At 38.0% G+C, this 21004-nt stretch overlaps 2 protein-coding genes across 5 annotated transcripts in view; one reads left to right on the top strand and one right to left on the bottom strand.

The window, feature by feature from the left end:
* Positions 1-6813, bottom strand: part of PFKM (phosphofructokinase, muscle) — a 44317-nt gene extending 37504 nt beyond the window's left edge. The window contains exon 1 of one of the 3 annotated variants that reach the window (XM_032209026.1): positions 6588-6813. The gene's annotated coding sequence lies outside the window, so the exon portion shown is untranslated. The remainder of the gene's footprint in view (positions 1-6587) is intronic. The other 2 variants (XM_032209025.1, XM_032209027.1) reach the window with 2 other exon arrangements.
* Positions 6814-6945: 132 nt separating this feature from the next.
* SENP1 (SUMO specific peptidase 1) overlaps positions 6946-21004 on the top strand; it is a 29609-nt gene continuing 15550 nt past the window's right edge. The window contains exons 1-12 of one of the 2 annotated variants that reach the window (XR_004254633.1): positions 6946-7351; positions 8967-9015; positions 10111-10241; positions 11054-11138; positions 12917-13076; positions 15401-15560; positions 16280-16383; positions 16466-16713; positions 16949-17003; positions 18693-18731; positions 19749-19833; positions 20694-20834. Coding sequence is in view for 1 of the 2 variants with exons in the window: in XM_032209028.1 (XP_032064919.1) it covers positions 9009-9015; positions 10111-10241; positions 11054-11138; positions 12917-13076; positions 15401-15560; positions 16280-16383; positions 16466-16713; positions 16949-17003; positions 18693-18731; positions 19749-19833; positions 20694-20834 (1215 nt within the window). In the remaining variant the exon portion in view is untranslated. The remainder of the gene's footprint in view (positions 7352-8966; positions 9016-10110; positions 10242-11053; positions 11139-12916; positions 13077-15400; positions 15561-16279; positions 16384-16465; positions 16714-16948; positions 17004-18692; positions 18732-19748; positions 19834-20693; positions 20835-21004) is intronic. The other variant, XM_032209028.1, reaches the window with a different exon arrangement.

The following is a 21004-nucleotide window of genomic DNA, read 5'->3' as shown; positions in this document are numbered from 1 at the left end:
TCAATTTCTAATAGTTCCAAAACGAAGTGAATCCTTTTGACAGCCACTGTCTGGTGAATTATAACCATCAGCCCTTTTCCTTGAGAAGTTTTCACTAGCCTATTAGCATATATTACAAGGTAAGGTTTTTTTCTCAATATGCCTCCATTTGTTGTTGCTTTTTAATGTCCCTTCTCCAATCTGGAGAAATCTTTATGAAACTCCACATTGTTCCTTTCAGTCCAGATGTTATAAACTGTTATGCATCACAAAATTCATGCTTTGTGCATGTATAGAAGGGAAATAAAATATGTATATGAAGGTATGCATTATTACAACGGGCTGGCAAGATGTGCTTCAAACATTTTGATTTACAATTTATACAGTTCTTATATTTTACCATATACCTTGGTAGTTAAGGCGGTGGGAAAATCCAAAAGTACCCTTCCTATATATAATACAGTCCGAGCCCTACTTGCTTTGATAGTTCAAACTTGCAAGTGTTAAAAACTGCCAAGTAATATAGAGGTTTGGCATAAGCTACTGTATTTATGGCACAGCCGATGTTTTTTCTCTAGTTATAGTTATCTGTAACCTGACAGTAGTGATTCAGAGACAGCTGTCTGCATGCAACAAGATCAAGAACTCCCTCCCCCCCCAAAAAAAGCCAGGCATAAATGTATTAAGCTTATTAGTGGTTTCAAACCTGTCACTTTCTAGATGCATTAGGTCAATAATCCACATTCACTAGGAATTCTGGGAGCTGTAGTCAAACCCCATCCAGAATGTCATCGCTCTTTACTTCTGGTGCTGTTGTTTTGTTTTCAACTATTACCTAGCATAGCCCATCTTGCCTCCCATGTGCCTGGCTGAACTTCATTCACATAACAGAAATTTATCTTAGAAGCCGAATCCATGATGCAGCAAATATCTCCTCTGCCTCTCTTCACTTTACAGGTACCTGGTCTGAGCATGCAGTATGATGTTGCTAGGAAACCAAGGCAGCTTATTCCCATTTCCTAGGTCACAACCATTTGCTGAGGAGTCTCAGTGACAGCATTACAGATCCAGGAACTGAAAATATCTCTCAGCTCTTGAGCTTGAGATGCAGCAGGTTACACCAGACAGGTAGCACCTCATTTTGAAAGGCCTTTAATATGAAAATGCTGGCACAGCATGCTGTTTTTGTTATTCCCTCTGCTAATTTGGTAAGATTTTGGCTTCTGGCGCATGAGGCAAACTCCTACTTTTCATGTTTTCAAAGCTAAATTTGGAGCAAGCTTCTAACAGTCACGTTTGCAGTGTGGAAAAAAAAGGGGAGAATGCTAAAGATCTGGATATCTTTTTAAAAAAGAAATCTTATTTTTTCTACTTCCTACTTCAAATTAACAGTTCCTCTTCTTTTATCTGATGACATGAAAGCCCATTCTTCTTTTCTTGCTATAGTTTTTAATAACTCGATGTAAAATTGTATATGAATTGTAAGCCGTCCAGAATTGCTTTGCAAAGTGAGATAGGCCGCATTAAAATTTAATAAAAAAGGGAAGGTACAAGAGAGGGCATTTTACATAAAACTTATGTTCCATGAAGATGGTTTCTAACAAATACAATTGACTTGTGAGATCAAGTAGCAATGGCACTTAAAATTATATACCACCCCACGATGCTTTGAGCAGAGTTGGCCATGGTGAGTTGGCTATGGCAAATTGTCATAGACCCAGCTAGAAGCAATTACCATATTTTGCATATAATTATAACTTTGAATAGTGCAACTTTGAATAATCGGACCACTTCCTAGTATTACTGGAGAACTTAGGTGTATCATGCAAACATTATTTTGAGCCCTTTTTTCAGGGCTTTTTTCAGCCCAAAAAGTGGGCTGAAAAACTAGGCTTATACTCGAGTATATACAGTACTCGCTGCCTAATGCAAATGAAATTCCTTGGAAAGCAGGTGACAATTTCCGTCTCTGTTCATCCCTAAGCATTCTGTGTCACAAATAATTAGTAATAAATCATAGATAGACCCTAAAGCTTTGTGGCATCTTCTTATTCTCTCTCAAAAGTTACAGGCAAATTGTAATTTTTATATAACAGAAGGAAAAAAAGTACATAGGGAATTATGTTAACTAAATTGCATTTTATTTAATGTTTAAAATTCAAGATCCCTGAGCTTTGCCAAATTTTCTGTGCTGTTGCCATCTATTTTATTGAGTGTGGCTGCTGGCACACCAATTCAAAAACTACTAGAGCCCTCATCATTAAAAAAGGGCTATATTAAACTATATTCATCCATTTTACTTACAAAGATACCATTTTCTACAGTATCAGAGGGGGAGCTAACCCAATGTACCAGTTTAGCTAGTATTGATAGGACTTAATACATTTAAAATGCAAAATTGATCTAGAAATCAGTACTAGCACTAGCACTTATATACCGCTTCACAGTACTTTACAGCCCTCTCTAAGCAGTTTACAGAATCAGCATATTGCCCTCAACAATCTGAGTCCTCATTTTACCCACCTTGGAAGGATGGAAGGCTGAGTCAACCTTGAGCCTGGTAAGATTCAAACTGCCAATCTGCCAAACTGCTGGCAGCTGGTGATCAGCAGAAGTAGCCTGCAGTACTGCACTCTAACCACTGTGCCACCGTGTACCGTTATATACTTTATGATGTAGATTGTAGAACATTGCCAAAAGCTCTTTCTTGCCCACTCTTTTCCCAGTAATGAGGATTTCCAGGGGGACAGCAGAAGATAGTGGAGATAAGAATGGGTAACACAAGACATAGTGGAGAAGCTAAAAGCAAACGATTAGTGTTTTTTTTATTTTATTTTCTATGAATTCTTCATTTTGGACCTCTTCAAACAGGGAAGTTTCATCTTGTCATATCTGCTGGTTTCCCTTTATCTTGTTTATTCAACATTGTTTTAATAATCCGGCCTGAAGAAATACAAGGATTCTGCTCTTGGTCAGTGCTTTGGAGTTCATCCCTTTAAAAATACATATTTTTGTTGGCAGACATAATGGAAAGTCAGTTGGGGAAGCAGGATTCGTTTAGTGACTTCATGGTTCACTTAACAACCAATGTAAAGTGGTCATAAAATCAGGTCTGGTGACATGATGACTTGCTTAACAACTGCATGAGTGACTGAAATTCTACTCCCAACTGGGATTGTACGGCTACCTGACTTAGACAGAGATATGCAGGTGCTGCTTGCTGCCTAGGTAACAGGGGGATAAAGCATTTTTTAAAGTCCAGAAATCTTTTGGAAGCAGATTAGATACCTCCTTAATTCATTGAATATGTTCATCAGGACTTCACCTATTTTGAAGTTTTCTTCTGAAGGAGGAGGAGAAAGGATAATGCAATTAGACTTGCAACATTCCATTAATATAGCCAATTCTAATAAAAATGGTTTCAGCCATCTTGTAGAGTTGATTTCATGATCTGGTCTACCTGGTGGGGCTGACACCTTGGGAGATTCTTTTCTTTGCTGTTTAGAACCACTGCCAGAATAGCAATATCAGTAGCACTTAGTCTTATATACTGCTTCACAGCCCTTTCTAAATGAATTACAAAATCAGCATATTGCCCCCAACAATCTGGGTCCTCATTTTACCGACCTCGGAAGGATGGAAGGTTGAGTCAACCTTGAACCGATCAGAATTGAACTGCTGGCAGTCACCAGAATTAGCCTGCAATACTGCCTTCTAACCACTGGGCCATAAGGAATCTTGGGTGAGAATGATAGGCCAAGCAATTTCACTTAATTCATCTTGCATTTTCAAGATCTGTGGCTCTGGGAGCTGGAATTCAAACATATGTAGTAGGCACAAAGTAAAGGATATGTCCTAGGGCAGACGAGATAATGGATCTGCCCATATAGTACTTAAATAAAAAAACCACAGAAGACAATGTACATAGAAATAAGGAATGTAATTTAAACAGGTTTCTCAATGAGTGAAGGGGGAACGAATTCTGTGGTGCACCACTTCCAAGCAGAGCTCACATAACTTAGCAAGTAACAGTCAAGATGGACTTTATCTCTTCACATTCTCTTACAGAGACTAGAAAAAACTACCTTTGCCATGTTTTAGGAAGCGAGAAAGGATTGCAGATGTAGACTAAGGGACAAGATGAAAACATGCATTCAAACAAGTCACAGTATTAAGACTTATATCACTTTGCTAACTAAATATAAAATTGTATCAAATGAAAATGTTCATCAGCATTTCAACTATTTTGAAGTTTCCTTCTCAAGGAACTCTAGCACCGACTTAGTATTATACACCAGCCTTAATCAATTCATATACAGCTAAGACATTTCACTGATTCAGCCTAGAGACCCATATGTGAACTCCGCAGACACGGAAGTATTAAGCAGAATCGCCAAAACTTTTGGGTACAGATGCCAGATATTGTAATTGTTAATGTAACAAGGGGAAACTTAGTGTGGAGAGCAATTAACTATTTATTTTTAGTCATTTGATTCAATTTGACAAATTTAGTTTTATGATGTGATGCCACCCACTGTTAAGGTTGGCGAGCAGTATATATTCAAGGAGTAAATAAGGCTCTCAATCTTATACAAGATGCACATACATGTGGTAAAATAATGAGAAAATATTCTGCCACATTTTACCTTCTACCTCAACATATTTGCAGCACAACATTCTCCTATAAAGTACCAACATGGAGTCAGTTTTCTTTCAAAATATTAAGTTGCACACTATGGTATATTTATCCACTTTGGAAAGATCATTATCTTTGGTCAAAGTAAACATGAATTCATTTTTTTTATCCTGTATCATTCCCCCCCCCCCCCCCCTCTTCCTGGCCTGCTAGAGCAGACAAAACACCCTGGGTTAGTTGCGAAGCTGAGGGAGAATTGTCCTTATCTTCTGTGGAAACACTTCCAGACATGAATCAAAGTGACTTCTTATCTATGAACAGACCAAATGCTATCCAATGTCTGAACACCCTATGATGCTTCAGCAGGAAAATCCAGCACGTTTAAAACAGGCATCCTTACTAACCTGATTGTTCTTTTTCTTCAGAGAACAAATAAGATAAAAAGATAACAGCTGCAAATGTGAGAGAGACTGAAATGAAAAGGCTGGACCCTGCTACTGAGAGGCCCAGTGAAAACCACATAACCAGGACATGAGTGCTGTCCTGTATGATATTTATAGATACTATATTAGGCTCCAGACAGCTCCTTCTGTTACCCGTCTTTCTTATTGGTGGATATAATAGTCATGTCCTTACACTGAAATTGTGATGCTGGTCTACATTCAAAAGTAGATCTTTTTTCCAAAAGCAAGACTTATTTTACGGGGCTACACCGAAACAAGATAATCCTGATCTATGAATTATGTTAGAGAAAGAAAGAAAAAAATAACGTGTACTATAATCCAGATAGTCAGCACCCCTCCATATGTGTAGACTTGAGTTATTAGATTTTTCTACGCTGACAAAGAATCTGGAATCTCTTGAATTCTTTTGAAATCTGGAAGTCTGGATGCGTCATGGCATACACATTTATTTATTTATTGATCCAATCCATCTAGATGATGACAGATTCAGGATGGTGGCTGTTAAGCATTTCTTCACGCATGCAGAAATAAAATCAGGCTGTAACCATCTTGCAGCAACATGAATTGTGTTTGGAGCTAGAGTTGTTTAATCATAAACAGCAAACCAAGTTATATCAGAGTCACATCACGAAACACCAGGCACCTATGAGCTAAGTGTAATTTTAAAAAAAGATCAAATGTAGATATTAAAAGACTACAATGCGTCCCTCAACTAGTGTACACGGTCACTTGTGCTATAAAAATGCATTTACTTACCATTCTCAGCTTTTCACTCTGCAAATGCCCCAGAAGAGACACAGTATTACTAATTTATTGCTCACCACGATGATGAATACACCCACAGGCAATTCAAACCTGTACTGTACATGCTTACTCAGAAGTAAGTTTCATTATGATCACGCCTTGTTTCAGAATATAACTGCGGACGGCTTTCACAGAAGTTCATCCTTTTTTAAAAATTCATTTAAAGCATCTCTGAGACAAAGCACCCGATGGTAAAATAGCTTTAATCCCAATCATGACCAAACCCTTATCTCAAATGTTCCGCTCTGTGCCCAAGGGCAGCAATTCTTTGCCTTATTTCCAGATGCTTTTGAGCTGCAATTTCCGAAATCTCACACCGTTGCTGGCCACATCGGCTAAGACTGGGGGCCGATCGCATACCCGGATGCCTACAAACTTTGCCGAGCTTGGTAAACCCCACTCCCGCCCGACATGAGTTGCGGTAGCGCCATAGATTTCCATGCACATCTCCAAAAAATATAATAGCTGCTGCCCAATTGGACTCCAGAATCCGTTTTCTAACGAGCCAGGGAACACCCCATTAATATTCAGCGATTCACTCCATGCATCCCCCACCCCCTTTCGCAATCTCAGGAAAACCTCCGTTATTACGGAACAAGGTATCACCAATTTAACACACACACACACAAACAAAACCACACGTGGGTTCCCACCAGGCGAGCAAGAAAACGCGCAAGCGCTTAAAAAAAAAAAAGCGAGACTACCCAACGGCTCCGGCAGCAAGCGCTCTCGCTGTCGCGCTTGCGCAGCCCCTCCGCCTACCAATTCAGTTCAAGACTCTTCGGCCACGAGCTTTTTTTTTTTTCCCCTCCTCCTCCTCCTGTTTGTTCCCCCGCCCCTTTAGAAATCTCCACCGTCTCCGCCGCCAGTCTTCTAAGCGGGCTGCTTCCGTTCCCCGGAAGAGGGGGGGGGGGTAGGGAAACGAAGGGCGGGGCGAAGAAAACCGGAAAGGTAGTTTCGCTTCCGGCTGCGTCAGGGGGCTTCCCGCCTCTTGGAATCCGGTTGAAAAGAAAGAAAGGACCGCGGGCGGCGTTTTCGAGAGGGGAGAAAGAGCGAACGGGGAGGGGGAAAAGGGGGAAAAGGGCGGGGGAAGGGAAGCGGTCGATTTTGCCCTCTTCTCCGTCATGGTGGTCGGTTTAGCTTCCGGCGTGAGGATGGGGGTCTGGAAGTGTCCCTATGGCAACAGCGCGCCTTTCCAATAATCTCCCAGGCCCCGCACGCCTCCCTCGAGAGCCCCTTTCTCTGCGCTCCTGCTCTGCTTTCCTCCCGCCCCCTTTGAAGGCCTGAAAGTGACGGAGAGAGAGAAAAGAGCGGTCGAGTGAACGGCGAGCGCGGGAGTTTCCTTAGTTCTAACCTCCTGCTTTGGGAGACGGGCCTGTCGGAGCTTGAGGGTTGGTCGCGTTTCCTTGCGAATGTTTTCATATTTCTCGTGTGTGTGGTGTATTTTTGATTCAGCCCTGTTCCAAAGGTAGGTAACCTGCGTGTTTTTGGAACTAAATTCCTGCGAACTCTTATCGTTGCTTGGTGCTGCCTGGGGGTGAAGAAAGTTATAAGCAAAAACACGAGGTTTTTGACACCTGGGGCATGGAATATCCTCATATAGCTCTTAACAGCGCTGACAGGGGAAGGATGGATGTGAATAGCCCCAAACAAATGTTAGCCTCTCATGCTATCCCCTAGTGTCAGTGCTCAGACTAGGCTTTGTTACTAAATAAACCTGAATACTGTTCAGTATTTAGTATACTTACTATCTATCTATCTATCTATCTATCTATCTATCTATCTATCTATCTATCTATCTATCATCTATCTATCTATCTATCTTATATATATTTAGTATAATATACTATATTTAGTATACATATGCAATGAAATTTCATTGTAATTTATGCTGATTAGCATACATTCAACGTGACAATAAAGTTACCAATCTGGAATTAGCAGAGTTGGAATTATATATAACATGTATGTGAAAATGGTAACGTTTGTCATAGAGTTGTATGGGATTGCAGAGTTAATCTAGTACAGCTGGTTTAAGATCTCTAGTGAATGACACCACAGCTTGTCCTGTTTTACATTTGTTTGCCTTTGTGAAAATAGAATGGGGAAATCTGAATGTGGGAGGAAAAAAACACACCCAAAATTGTGACTCTTACAGTTTGCCTTCAGTTCTTCACAAATTTATCATCATGAATTGCAGACTAATTTTAAGGGATAATAACACTGTGAATAACTAGTTCCACTCTTAATTTTTAGTTACATCAAGAAATACATCAAGAATATGAGTTAGATAGGGATCTTTTTTTTAAAGTCAACATCAGTATAAACAGATTGTGTTTTGGAGAGATTGTATCAAAAAATGTTTTGACGTTGATTTATTATTTAGACTGACATGCTTAAGCATTGGAAAAATATGCTGGGATGCTGGGCTTTATTTTTTTAGAAAGGAGAGGAAACAAAACAGCCTAAAACTTATTTGTAGCCAATAATAAAAAGGTTCTGAAAACATCTGCCAAGACTTGCAACATTAATATATAAAATGACTTTTTTAAGAGATAAATTTTCTTTTTTTCTGGGAAAAAAATTTAAAAATTATTTTTAAACATTATTTGTTAAGTTATAAATCTATCATAGCTTTTTTCCCAGCACACCATAAGAGGGAATGTAGAACTTGGGTGAACAGGTGAACGATGTACATTTTTTATAATAGCTGTTTTTGTTGTTATTAATATGGCTCATCGATATTATATTTTAATATGATTTCATAAGAGAGTATCAACTGGCTCTCTCCAACCTGGCATGCCCCAAATGTTTTTGGTAGTCTGAAATGGCTCCTGTCAGCGTTTGAGAAAATTACTAAATTTGACTCCAGCTTTCAGAGGACAGAAATATTGTTTATAGTGTCATCCCAAGTGGCAGATCAACAACTGCTTTTAAATACTACCGACTATACCAGGAAATATTGTGGCATGAGAAATACTTTTTTTTCTTTCCACTAAGACTTTTTTTTAAAAAAATGTGATATCTGGTTCATTTCTTTATTTAATGTTAAACATTTGCTTTATCTTCTGCTCTTTTCTCAGATTCTTGAAGATTTATCTTGCGTCAGTTATGTAAGGAGCATAATGATGGGTGAGTATGCTATACTAATCCATTTAATTGTCGATTTTGAGACTGTTTTAGAATCTACCATGTCAAGAAACTTCTCATTAAAGCAATTGGCATTCATTTTTAGATATGATCAGATTTATTATTTTACATTTAAGAATTAATGCATTTCTGAACAATTTCTATAACTAATGGTTTCCCTAATGCTGCAAAGTATTTGCTATCCAGGAGAGCAAATATACTATTATTCACCCCAAAGGACCCACTTGTTCCTCATTTGTGGTTTCTTTAATGATCATACAGCATATGCCTCAGTTAGTAATTGTAGATTTGTGAGAACTACCATACAACTATTCATCTTTTGATAAACTCATTAGTGGAATGTAGTTTTAATGTACTCAATGGTTCTGTATATATTGCTGGATCTACTTAAAATAATCAAGGGGAGAACGCATCCCATGCTTTTTCCATCTGTTGGGTTCACATATTCTGTTAGGTTATAATGTGATTTGCTGAAGTACAGGCAAAGGCTTGTTTTATGTGAATATAGCCATTATGCTGTGTAAACTGCAGTTCAGCTCAATGTTATGAGTGAAACCATTTGGTTCATTCAGCAAAATATGATTAAATACATTATGCCTTAATGGAATGTGAACAAGTTATATTCAAAGGGTCCTTATCTACTCTCTTATATTTACCTTTTTAAAATAATATTTTAAAATATATTTCCTTTTTAGAAGCAGCAAGGACTCACTGAAAGCATATTCTGTTGCTTTCACAAGTTGTTCACATTAGTGTTGCTTGATTTATGTTTTCTTCCACGTAGGTGTATAATTTTTTTACTTCATTTTGTCTTCTGTTTATTTTTTTTCATAAGCCCAAAGTTGCAGACATTTAATCTTTTGCTCTCGTTATTATAGTTACCTTTCACTGTGTTAAAATTGTAGAGCAATACTAACACATTGCCTGTATTTTGGTGTGGTTTTTAATCTTTTCTCTATTGAAGTCTCACATGTATTCTTTAGTACTTTCTCTTTTATTATGTAGAATCTGCAACAAGAAGAAAACAAATTCCTTATTTTTTTTCCTCAAATAATACACTTTTTTTTTAAATTAAAGATGAAACTGCTGACTGTATGAAGATGGATGCTGGAGACTATATGCAAACTAATCATACTTCTGTGTTCAAGACTTTTCCTGAGCAACAAAATGTTATTTCAGGCAACCAGCATCCATTGTCTGACAACAAGGTTTGGGAATTGGCTACTTATGCTTTCTTGTCTGTATAACAATGTTTATAAATCAATATATGTCTGATCAGAAATTAATTTTGAAATTATATTTAATATAAAGAAGCTAGAAACTTATCTGTGTCACTCTGGCTACTTAGATCAAGATTTATAAGATTTTAATCCTCTGCTTCTATATATTCAAGCATCTGTGATTAGTAAAAATGCAGAAACATTTATTACAGAATATTTGGTACATGTGGTCCTTGCTGAACATCAATTGAGACTGGGATTTTCATCACTGATATGGTCATTGGGTGAAATATTGTGTAACAGCACCCTTTAGTATCAATGGCAGGGACATTCCAACAGTTATAACTTGGAAAATGGTCATAAATACCATCCTTCAGCCCCATTGTAACTGAACAGTGATTGAATAAATGGACATTATGCAAGGAGTACCTGTACTTATTAATTTGATCCAAATTTTTTTTGCCTTACAATCACAAACAGTAATAACATTTTGTTTATCAATTTCTTCTGTTTCCATTTAATAGCTTTCTCTGATTGACTTTTGCTTTTCCAACTTTGTTAATAATTATTTAGTACTGAAGTTCTATATATTGTAAAATAATAGCCATATCTAGATGGTTTTATACTATTTTTGTATCTTTTGTAATCAATTTTAATTATATTTTGTAACTGCAGAATTTTAGAGGGACTAGGGATTGCAGTTTTTTAAATTATGTAATTGTAACTAATGAACTTACTGAAAACATTTTAAATACAGTTCTCTTCTTGACATTTTCTTTATTTTTTGTTTCTCTGTGTAGTTTTTATCAAACAAGTTTAACAGCTTGGCGGGACCTTCTACTTGTTTAACCGGAAATACTTCTTGTAGTTTTAATTACTATCCAGGTAAGTCTAGCTGCAATGGTTTTTGAAACAGATGAAGATCCATTAGAAGATTCTAACATTTAGGTTTTAAATCACATGTGATATAGAAATAAGACCTCATGTTAAATGAAGACCATCCCTCTATTTAGTGGACACTTTATATTCAATTTTACTACCGTACAATTTATAATTAAATCTAAAGCGTCCACTAAATAGAGGGATGGTCTTCATTTAACAGGTTCTTATTTTCTTTTTGCCCACAAAAATGGCTTGGGCATTATTATGAGGGGAAGATTTATTGTTTTGGGATTGCCGGGCGACTGCTCTCTTCCAAGCGGGCTCCCAAAGAGCTGGGCACAACCACATGGGCGAATGGCTGCACAACACAACAGCCATGAAGTGACCACGCTCATGAGCAGCCACCCGGCAAACCCCCTTTCCAACCAGGCACAGCGCCATTCACTGACCTAGGGGTATCGCCAAGTCACGTGAGCGCCTGTTCGCTGCCGCCCGGTTCCTGCTGCTTGGCGCCTTCGAAATGCCAGTGAATTACGCTCCACACAGCTGGAGAGGGGGGTTGCGCGAGTGGCTGTTCTGCTCTCGCTCATGTGCCTCCCAGTCTCATGATGCTCTGGCCCAGTTCTCCCTGCAGAGCTAGGGCACCTCCGCTGCCGCCGTCATCTCAGCATGGCTTTTTTGGCGGCTTCCAAACTGAGTCTTCCGGCAGTGGCCACTCTGGGCGTATGCTCTATGGTTGTATGCTCTGCCAGCAATTGGCCCACAACCATAGAGGGTATGCCCAGAGCGGCCATTGTTGGAAGACTAGGGTGTATGTAGAGCGCATTGCAGTAGTCAAGACAGGAAGTGAGTAGGGCACAATTGACTAGGAGTATGGATTTGTTGGTCCAGGAAAGGGAGTAACTAGCACACAACCCACAGTTGTGCAAAGGTCTTCCTGTCCACGACCACCACCTGCTCCTCAAGCAGGAGTTGTGAGTCCAGGAGAACCCCCAGATTAAGCACAGGGTCTGTTTGTGGTAGTGCCACACCATCCAAGACCAGAGATGGCAATTCTCCCTGAGCTAACGAACTACATGGTCTTGCCAGGAATTGGACTTGTCAGGATTTAGACACTATGGCACAAGTGTCAAACTTGATCGCGTCACACGACGTATTGCAACATTTTTTGCCTTTGCAGAGCTGGGGTGGGAATGGCCTGCTTTGTGACGCATCAGCCGGCCAGCCACCAGTTTGATAACCCTGTTCTATAGTTTGGTCTGGATTCAGGTTCTTTAAGAAAGGCATTGCTAATTTAGCAAGCATAGACTTAAACTTGTAAAATATATGTATTTTGATTGAATATTCTGATATGTTCATTTGCATATTCTTTGCATATTGAACTTTTTTTGTTTGTACTTTTACAATATTGAATATCTGTTTCTGAAAAAGTAGATAGAAACAAGTAAAATTTTAGTATAGTTCAAAGTTTGGTAGGAAAATTTGGTAGTAATTTATTATGGACAGCCAAGTGACTATCCTCACGTCATTGTGATTTTCTGGGATTGAATTGTAGCAAATTTACAAATAAAAATACTCAGTTAATTATTAGCACAAAGCAGTTTGTTTAACTATAAAGCCAGTTGACTTTTCCCTTCAAAATATGTTTTGGAAAATCTATTTAAAATCTTTGTAATTTCTTCTAAATATTGGGGAACATAGAAAACACATTTTTAATGTGGTAGGTAATATAAGAAATTATATGCATATCACTAACCCTTTCCTTGCTTCTTCTCTGGCAGAATCCCCAAGATTTGAGAGCTGCCCAGCAGCTGGAGTAAAAAGAACATTGGGAACAAGTGCCAATGGTCAGTGGAAGAGTTGCAGCTTCCCTCTTGGCTCTGTTTCACAGAAGCCCAGAGTAAGTCGCAGTGTATATTTTGAAACACGCAAAAATCCAAGGTACATAAAATTTTCTCAATTTTTTTTTTTTGTCATTAACACCTTAACACTATTTGTTGTAGGTTTCGTACAATATGAAACATTTTGAAATATAAGAAAGCTTAGATGTGATTGCTTAGGATATAAATGCTGGCAGTCCTCACCCATGGTAATTGGGACCAGCAGCTCTGCATTAAGTGATATAATTATAAGGTGGAAAGTCACATGACCACACCAACTTACAATAATAGCGTCAGCATTCACAGTTGCCATCTTTAGCTGAATTTTATGCAATTGCACCATCCTGCAATCATGTCATAGTCATTTCTGACCTCCTGTCAGCTTCCCCATTGACTACTTGTTGGAAGCCAGCAATGAAGATCACAAATGGCATTCATGTTGCTATTAGTTGCTGGACGCTGCATCGTAATTGCAAGCCAGTTGTCAAGTACCTGGATTGTGATCATGTGACTTTGAGGATACTGTAACAGGACTTGTTGTAAGTATCCCTGGTACAGTGTTGTCATTTTGAACAGTTACTGAACAAGTGGACATTAAAGGAAGACGGTGGACCAGTGGTTAGAGTGCAGTACTGCAGGCTACTTCTGCTGGCTGCGGGCGGGCTGAATTTGGCAGTTCAAATTTCACCAGGCTCAAGGTTGACTCAGCCTTCTGTCCTTCCGAGGTGGGTAAAGTGAGGACCCAGATTGTTGGGGGCAATTTGTTGACTCTGTAAACCTCTTAGGGAGGGCTGTAAAAGCACTGTATATATGTCTAAGTGCTATTGCTACCTGTAATAGTTTTAATGGACTAATTGGGGAAGGGAGTGTCCATTATTCACAGACATCTGCTAAATAAAGAATACATCACTCTGGTTCTTTGTATCATTTGGTAAGTTTGAAGCAACAGACTTCATCTGAAACATATGTATTTGCCAATTAAAGTCATTGAGGCAGGCTTTAATTGGAATATAGTCTGTTTCATGGAAAGTTCATTGCACTGAAGTCCAGTAATTTGAGACTTAGCTGAACAGGTAGTCCTTAACTTACATCCATTTGTTTAGTAATCAGTTACAGTGATTTATGACCAGTTTTCACACCTAGGACTGTTGAGGCATCCCTATGGTAATGTAATCAGAATTTGGGCACCTGACAACTGACATATATTTATGACAGTTGCATTGTCTCGAGGTTATGTAATTGGCGTTTGTAACCTTCCCAGCCAGCTTCTGACAAGCAGAATCAATGGGGAAGCTAGATTCATTTAACAACCAAATGAGTCACTTAAATGTGGTGATTTGCTTAACAATAGTGGCAATAAGGTCATAAAATGGGATGACTCACTTAACAGCTGCCTTGCAGCAACAAAAATTTTGGGCTCAATTGTCATAAGTTGAGGACTACCTGTAGGGATACAAAAGTAGCTGCCAATGTCTTAGGTGAACTGCATATTTATTTCTTGTGAGATTGGCCTTTCTCCCAAGGAAAGGCAGAATCATGCTTTTAAATTGCATGGTTGGGAGTTGCATTATAGAAATTATTTGCATTTTTCCTTTCTAAAAAGACAGCCAAGGGTCTGAAAACCTTGTCTTACACGTTCAAGTGAATGGGCTACATGTCAAGTATGGCATCCCCTGGAATATGGGTTAGGAATTACCAAGCCGAACCACAACACCAAGCAGGAGATTGGGCCAAGGGTTGAAGACTAGGAGAGCTTCTGGGAAAGGAGGCTTGAGACTTACTGCCTATATAGATTTAATGATGTCCATTATACAAATGGTAATAGACTAGGTGAAGAACATTAAATTCAGAGTTTAAAGTGTGGAATATCAAGTCAGATGCTCTAGATTTTCCAACTTCTTCTCCATCCTCTCAAATGGGTTTGATAATTTCTGAATTTCTAATAATATATTTTGCAAACTTAAAGTTTCTTTCTGCTGTTGAGGTTGTGCCATTATCTCAAGCTGACAAACACTGCTGCTCTGGCTTGGAAGGTTTTTACAAGATTAAGCATAAATTCACAATAAGGTCTTATAAACATCATATAAACATTGTGGAAGGATTTGAAATAAGCAAGACATGAAAGCTATATCAGTGTTAACCTTAAGCACTCTTAAACTGTGAAATACAGTATTGCATTATTTCTTGTTACCGCACATAAGTCTGAATTCATTATGATTTTTTTTTCACCTTACTGTATGCTTATGTTGTCTTTTTAAAAAGAGAATAATCATGGTTTGCTAGGGTTTCTATATGAGTTTTTCTAGATTGCATAGAAGCAGTCTTAAAACTTGAATGTCTTTATAAGGCTGGCTAAAAAAACTTACATTTTTCTTTTCTTTTCAGTATGACTGCAAATTCCTTTGTAGGAAAATCAAACCACCATAGTCAAATTTCTGCCTATGAAAAATCCTTTCCAATTAAGTCCGTTGCTAATCCATCATGTCGGCGGAGCTTATTAAGTCCCAAGAAGTCTCAAAGAAGATTCATCAGCACTGCAGAAGAGGTAGGTGAAAAAGGAAAACAAATAAATTGAAGCTGCTTTGGTGGAGGAAGACAGAGTTAAATTTTGTTGGACTGGAAAGTACATACATACATACATACATATCTTGTGTTATAGATTTTTTCCAAGATAATGTTGAAATATCTCACAATGATTGATTCAGTTATCTTAATTATATAAAAGAGCAGCATTGACTTAAATGTCTAGTTGCTTTCAGTTCAACTCCTGGATTTTAGGCTGAGAGAAGAAGTAGTACCTAGAAGAACAGAACAATAAAAAGTGAATAAAACTAAGGGATTATTTTGGTGAGAAAATCCTAAACAAAGAAAAAGATGAATAAGAAAAGAAGACATTGTTAAGAGATGCCCGTAAATAAGTGCTGCAGATGTGTTAAATATAAGTGTTCATAGACTAACCAACTATCCGTAAGCCAAATTCTTATTTTCTGTGGAATGCTATATATTAAATAAATAAATACATTTCTGTGGAATCGTTATTTATGCAAATGACCATTGCTCTCACTGAGATTATTTTTGTCCCCGATGATGAGGCTTATGGATGTTTGTTTTAGAATCTTAATTTATTCTTATATAAACTTACTTTGTCAATGATTAATTAGTTTAAACCACTTTTGCATCCTATAAAATATTCTGTTTCTATGTAGAAACTCTATTGTACTGTGTATTTTCTGGTAATATATTGGATTTTTTTCCCCTCCCCAGACAGTTCGGGAAGAAGAGAAAGAAATATACAGGCAGCTGATTCAAATGGTTACAGGGAAAAATCTGTCAGCTTCCAAAGCCTCTTCATTATTGTCTCTTCACCTGTGAGTCTCTGAAATATATTGAATAATCTGATTGTCTACAAGTTTTTTTCCAAAATTGCTGGCCTTTTGCTTTTGTTTTCAGGACCAGGTGTGGAGGTTCCAATAAAAAAACTACAAAAGAAACCAAAAACAAATGTATGAAACCTTTTGATGTTTGTGGCCCCTCTATGGGCAACCAGTCATCCAGTCTTCTTAGGATGCAGGAGCACCATTCTCACAAACCACTGCCACAACCAGTTTGTAGTTTTACTACCCATGTTAACTTTGATCCCAAGACCAGTACACCCATACAACAAGCAAATCTACCAGCATTGGATATGCCAAATGAAGGTAAAAGCAACTGATATACCTTGAAATACTGTGGGTTTTATTTCCTGACCCCAAACTTTGACTTACTATTTCTCAAGGCTATCTGCATTGTTAATTCTCAGATGCAGGTTTGTTACTTCTTCCAGCCTAAATTAACTGAATAAATCTGAATTCAGTCATTGTATGGATTCTGTTTTGGAGAAAATTATTGGTACAGAGTAATGTTAAGTCTTGCACCCTGTTTTGTTTGATCTAGGATGTGATTCAGTCATAATGCTAAATGGCAAAGACTTCAGATCTCCAGCTCCAAGGCAAGTGGGCTTTCTGATTTGTAGAAACTACGATTTATTATTTGAGGGGAATAGAATTAAAAAAGAAATGGATGAAATTAATTTGTTGAGCTTAGACTGCCAAAATAAAGATAGCAAATTCATTGACACTCCATTAATTTCAGAGGGACTTTAGCATTATTTATTTCTGATGTTGGGATTGTCCATTTGGATTTAGTTTACTTTGGATAAAACATTTTAATGATTCGGTAATTTGGGCAAATTTTGTGGTTTTATGTAATAAACCTCAAATTTTAGAATTTTTTTGTCCCCCCCCCCCCCCCCCCAGATTATGAATGTTAAAAAGTGTCTCAGACTTTTCTCTAGAAAGACTTTTCTCTTTCTTCACTGCTTTTCAATTTTGGTGTTGTTTCAGAGTTCTTCTGTAGTACATTTGCAGTACCATTTACTGAAGCATTCTGTTTCCCATGATTTTTAAATATACAGTATCATTTAAGCAAAATGTGTAACCTTTTCCCAATCGCTGGCTCTGACAAGGAGCCAAGGTGGCGCAGTGGTTAAATGCAGCACTGCAGGCTGACTGCTAGATCAGCAGTTCAGCGGTTCAAATCTCACCGGCTCAGGGTTGACTCAGCCTTCCATCCTTCCGAGGTGGGTAAAATGAGGACCCGGATTGTTGTTGGGGGCAATATGCTGACTCTGTAAACCGCTTAGAGAGGGCTGAAAGCCCTATGAAGCGGTATATAAGTCTACTGTTATTGCTATTGCTATAATGTTCTGAAATTGCTTGTACCGTATTTTTCGAAGTATAAGACGCACCAAGGTTTTGAGGCAATTTTTTTTTTAAAGTAGGTAGGTAGATAGAGGGAGAGAAAGAAAGAGAAATATGGTAGGTACGTAGATAAAGGGATAGAGAGAGAGAAATAGAGAGAGAGAAATACAGTAGGTAGGTAGGGAGAGAGAGGGTAGGTAGGTAGGTAGAGGGATAGAGAGAGAGAAATACAGCAGGTAGGTAGGGAGAGTGTGTGTGGGTAGGTAGGTAGAGGGATAGAAAAAGAGAGAAATACAGTAGATAGGGATAGAGAGAGGGTAGGTAGGTAGGTAGAGGGATAGAGAGAGAAATACAGTAGGTAGGTAGGGAGAGAGTGTGTGTGTAGGTAGGTAGGTAGAGGGATAGAGAGAAATAGAAAGAGAGAGAGATAAGTAGATATGTAGGGAGAGAGAGAGTAGGTAGGTATGTAGATGTTTCCAGGTGTACTTATTCATGTGCTGGAGAAGGAAATCGCTGAGAAACCTTAAGACTTTGTTTCTGCTGGCACAGCACTTGATCAATGTAATTTTCATCAGTTGAAGAGCTTTCCAAAAGGAAAAAAAGGTTTTTGCACTCTGCAAACCCCTGAAAAACGCTCCATTTTTCGTGAAAATGGTGAAGGGGCAGGGCTTCGGGAGGCAAAAAATGCTGCATTTGATGTATAAGACGCACCCAGATTTTCAGCCTCTTTTTTAAGAAAAAAAGGTACGTCTTATACTTTGAAAGTAAATTTTTGGTAGAAATTTTTGTTTGGTTGCCAAGTGCACAATTGGACTTAATGTACTGCTCTTGATATTTTCTTCTGTCTTAGCACTACAATTGAACTTAGCTTTAATACTTCTTATTTCCTTTTTTCCTGAAAGAAACATTAATCCTTTTACTTTCTGTTTTCCTTTCAGTACACCTTTCTTTGAGGCTGAATTGTGGATAAAAGAATTGTAAGTACATTCCATTTCTAAACACTTATTATAGTTGTTCTTCATAAACTCCTTATATAATCAGCTATTTAGCTCTTGTGTCTTTAGCTTAGTCTTTCTTAAAGCTAAATTTATCTTCTTGATTTGACTAGCAAAAAAAAAATGCTTTTGGTTTCCTTTTCCATTACTGTAAAGAAGTCTGAATTCCTATTGCTAATGAGGGGAGAAAACTATGTTAGATTCACATATCTTTGTTGTAGTATATTACATAGGGTCACATATGATAGAATATACCAAAGGTTACGGGACTTTAATTTATCAATCTGTGGTGTCAAGACTGAAAATATTTTATAGAAATCACTGAAAAATCTGTGAGGAAGATGGGCAGTTAAGAAGCATGCTAAATAAATAAATAAATCACCTGTGAAATCACTTTTCTACTTACGTACCAATATTGAAGAGCTTTCACAAGTAAATATAGCATTCAAATCCCAGTACCAAATCTTAGTCTGTATTATTAGATCCTTTCTTGTAGAACTTGCAGTTAAATTTGGGAAGTATTTAGAAGATTGTTGCTACAATTTACCCTTCTGACTTTCTGAAGAAATGGAGTGCTGCTGTGATATTACTAGAGGGAGTGCATTCATTTTTTCCCCTCCTGTTTACTTTTCAGGGGTCTAGGAGGATACCTTAAAACTGCCTCCACATGGCCTCAATCTGACTATTTGCTGCAGAATGCTACCAGTTTGATCTAGGAATTACCAATGAAATGCAAATGAAGTCCAGTGTGCAGTATGCAAGTTGCCTACCTTGAATTAAAGATGCATGTGGGTGTCCAATAGGACTGGCAATTAGGTTAGCAGACATGGTACACTCACCCAGCATTCCCCATCCTATATCTCAAAGCAGCCTTCCCATAAGGAAGGAGCAGAAGCTGAAAGAAATAATAAGACAAGCATAACTAAAAGTGTGGAAAAATAAATTTTCATGGCTGATAATTCTGAATATTTAGCTTATTGTGTACAAACCCCTCTCTAGAACCAGTGTATATGACTCCCGAGCCCGTGAGAGATTGCGACATATAGAGGAGCAGAAAGCTTTGGCATTGCAGCTTCAGAATCAGGTGAGAAAACTCAACATGGTTATTGCTTTTAAAAGCTCATCATTGAAATTATATCAGAGCTGAAAAAGTTGTCTGATTTTCCAGGTGCCTTTTGTCTTTGCTATGAATAACAATTGATGCAATTGGACACATAGTTTCCCTTAAAATAGACATCTGAATCCTTTGCTTTACCTTTAATGCATGCTAGTTTACCCATGTCCTGTTTGGTCATCGTTTCATAAGTATTTACTTCCCTAAATAGAGTAAGAGAATGATCATAGGTAACCAAAAAATTAGTGGGAGTGGAAGTGACATCTGACTTTCTGCTACCTTCCCTGTTGACTTTGCTTGTGGGAAGTAGGCAGGGAGTGTCAAAAATCATAATCACATCACCATGGCGGCACTGCAGAACAGCACATCAGTATTGCTGCAGTTGTCACAAGTTTCTCAATACAGCTGGTCTGAATATCCTTGAAATTTCAATCCCACAGGAGTAATGGGTCCTAGATATTGGATGCATTCTTTAAAATGGCATGTATGAGGTATCTTGATTCAATCATTGTTGCCCTATAGTGCAACGTTTCACCTAGTTGAAGGTTATAGATGAAGAGGTTTATAGATTAAATTGGAAACTGAGAAGCTAGATATTGGCAAGCTTGACCACATTTATGGTCACTAGATTTCCCTGTTATTGATAGGGGCTTTAACATCATAAACCGTAATTCCAGATAGATTTGATGACTGCATCCTTCTGAACATCAACTAATGTAAGAAATCCTGACAATAGAGGTGGGCAATTTGATGGCAATTCCTGTCCACAGACATCTGAGTTTGCACACTTGATGTAATGCTAAGTGTCACTATTTTAATGATTTTTTTAGAGACTGCAGAAAGAGACCCCAGTACCTGAGTCAATAAACTTACATCTTCGAGTTCCTCTTGAAAAGGAAATTCCTGTCACCATTGTTCCAGAAAATAATAAGAGAGTGGATAGTGAAGATGAATTTCCTGAAATTACAGAGGTTAGTTTTTAAAATAATTGTTAAAAATCTTAATGCCTTGGTGAAATAAGTACCTGAACAATAGTTTATAGAGTTGAACAATTGTTGTGATAAAGTTATTTTTAAGCTGTGTCTTTTCCTAACGCATCTCTGTGATAGCATGCTCTGTCCTGTTTTGAAATTCTCTATTT

Source organism: Thamnophis elegans, chromosome 2 (genome assembly GCF_009769535.1).
Source record: "Thamnophis elegans isolate rThaEle1 chromosome 2, rThaEle1.pri, whole genome shotgun sequence".
Classification (NCBI taxonomy): Eukaryota; Metazoa; Chordata; class Lepidosauria; order Squamata; family Colubridae; genus Thamnophis; species Thamnophis elegans.
Note: the sequence above shows the minus strand (reverse complement) of the source record. Positions and strands in the feature narration are given on the sequence as shown.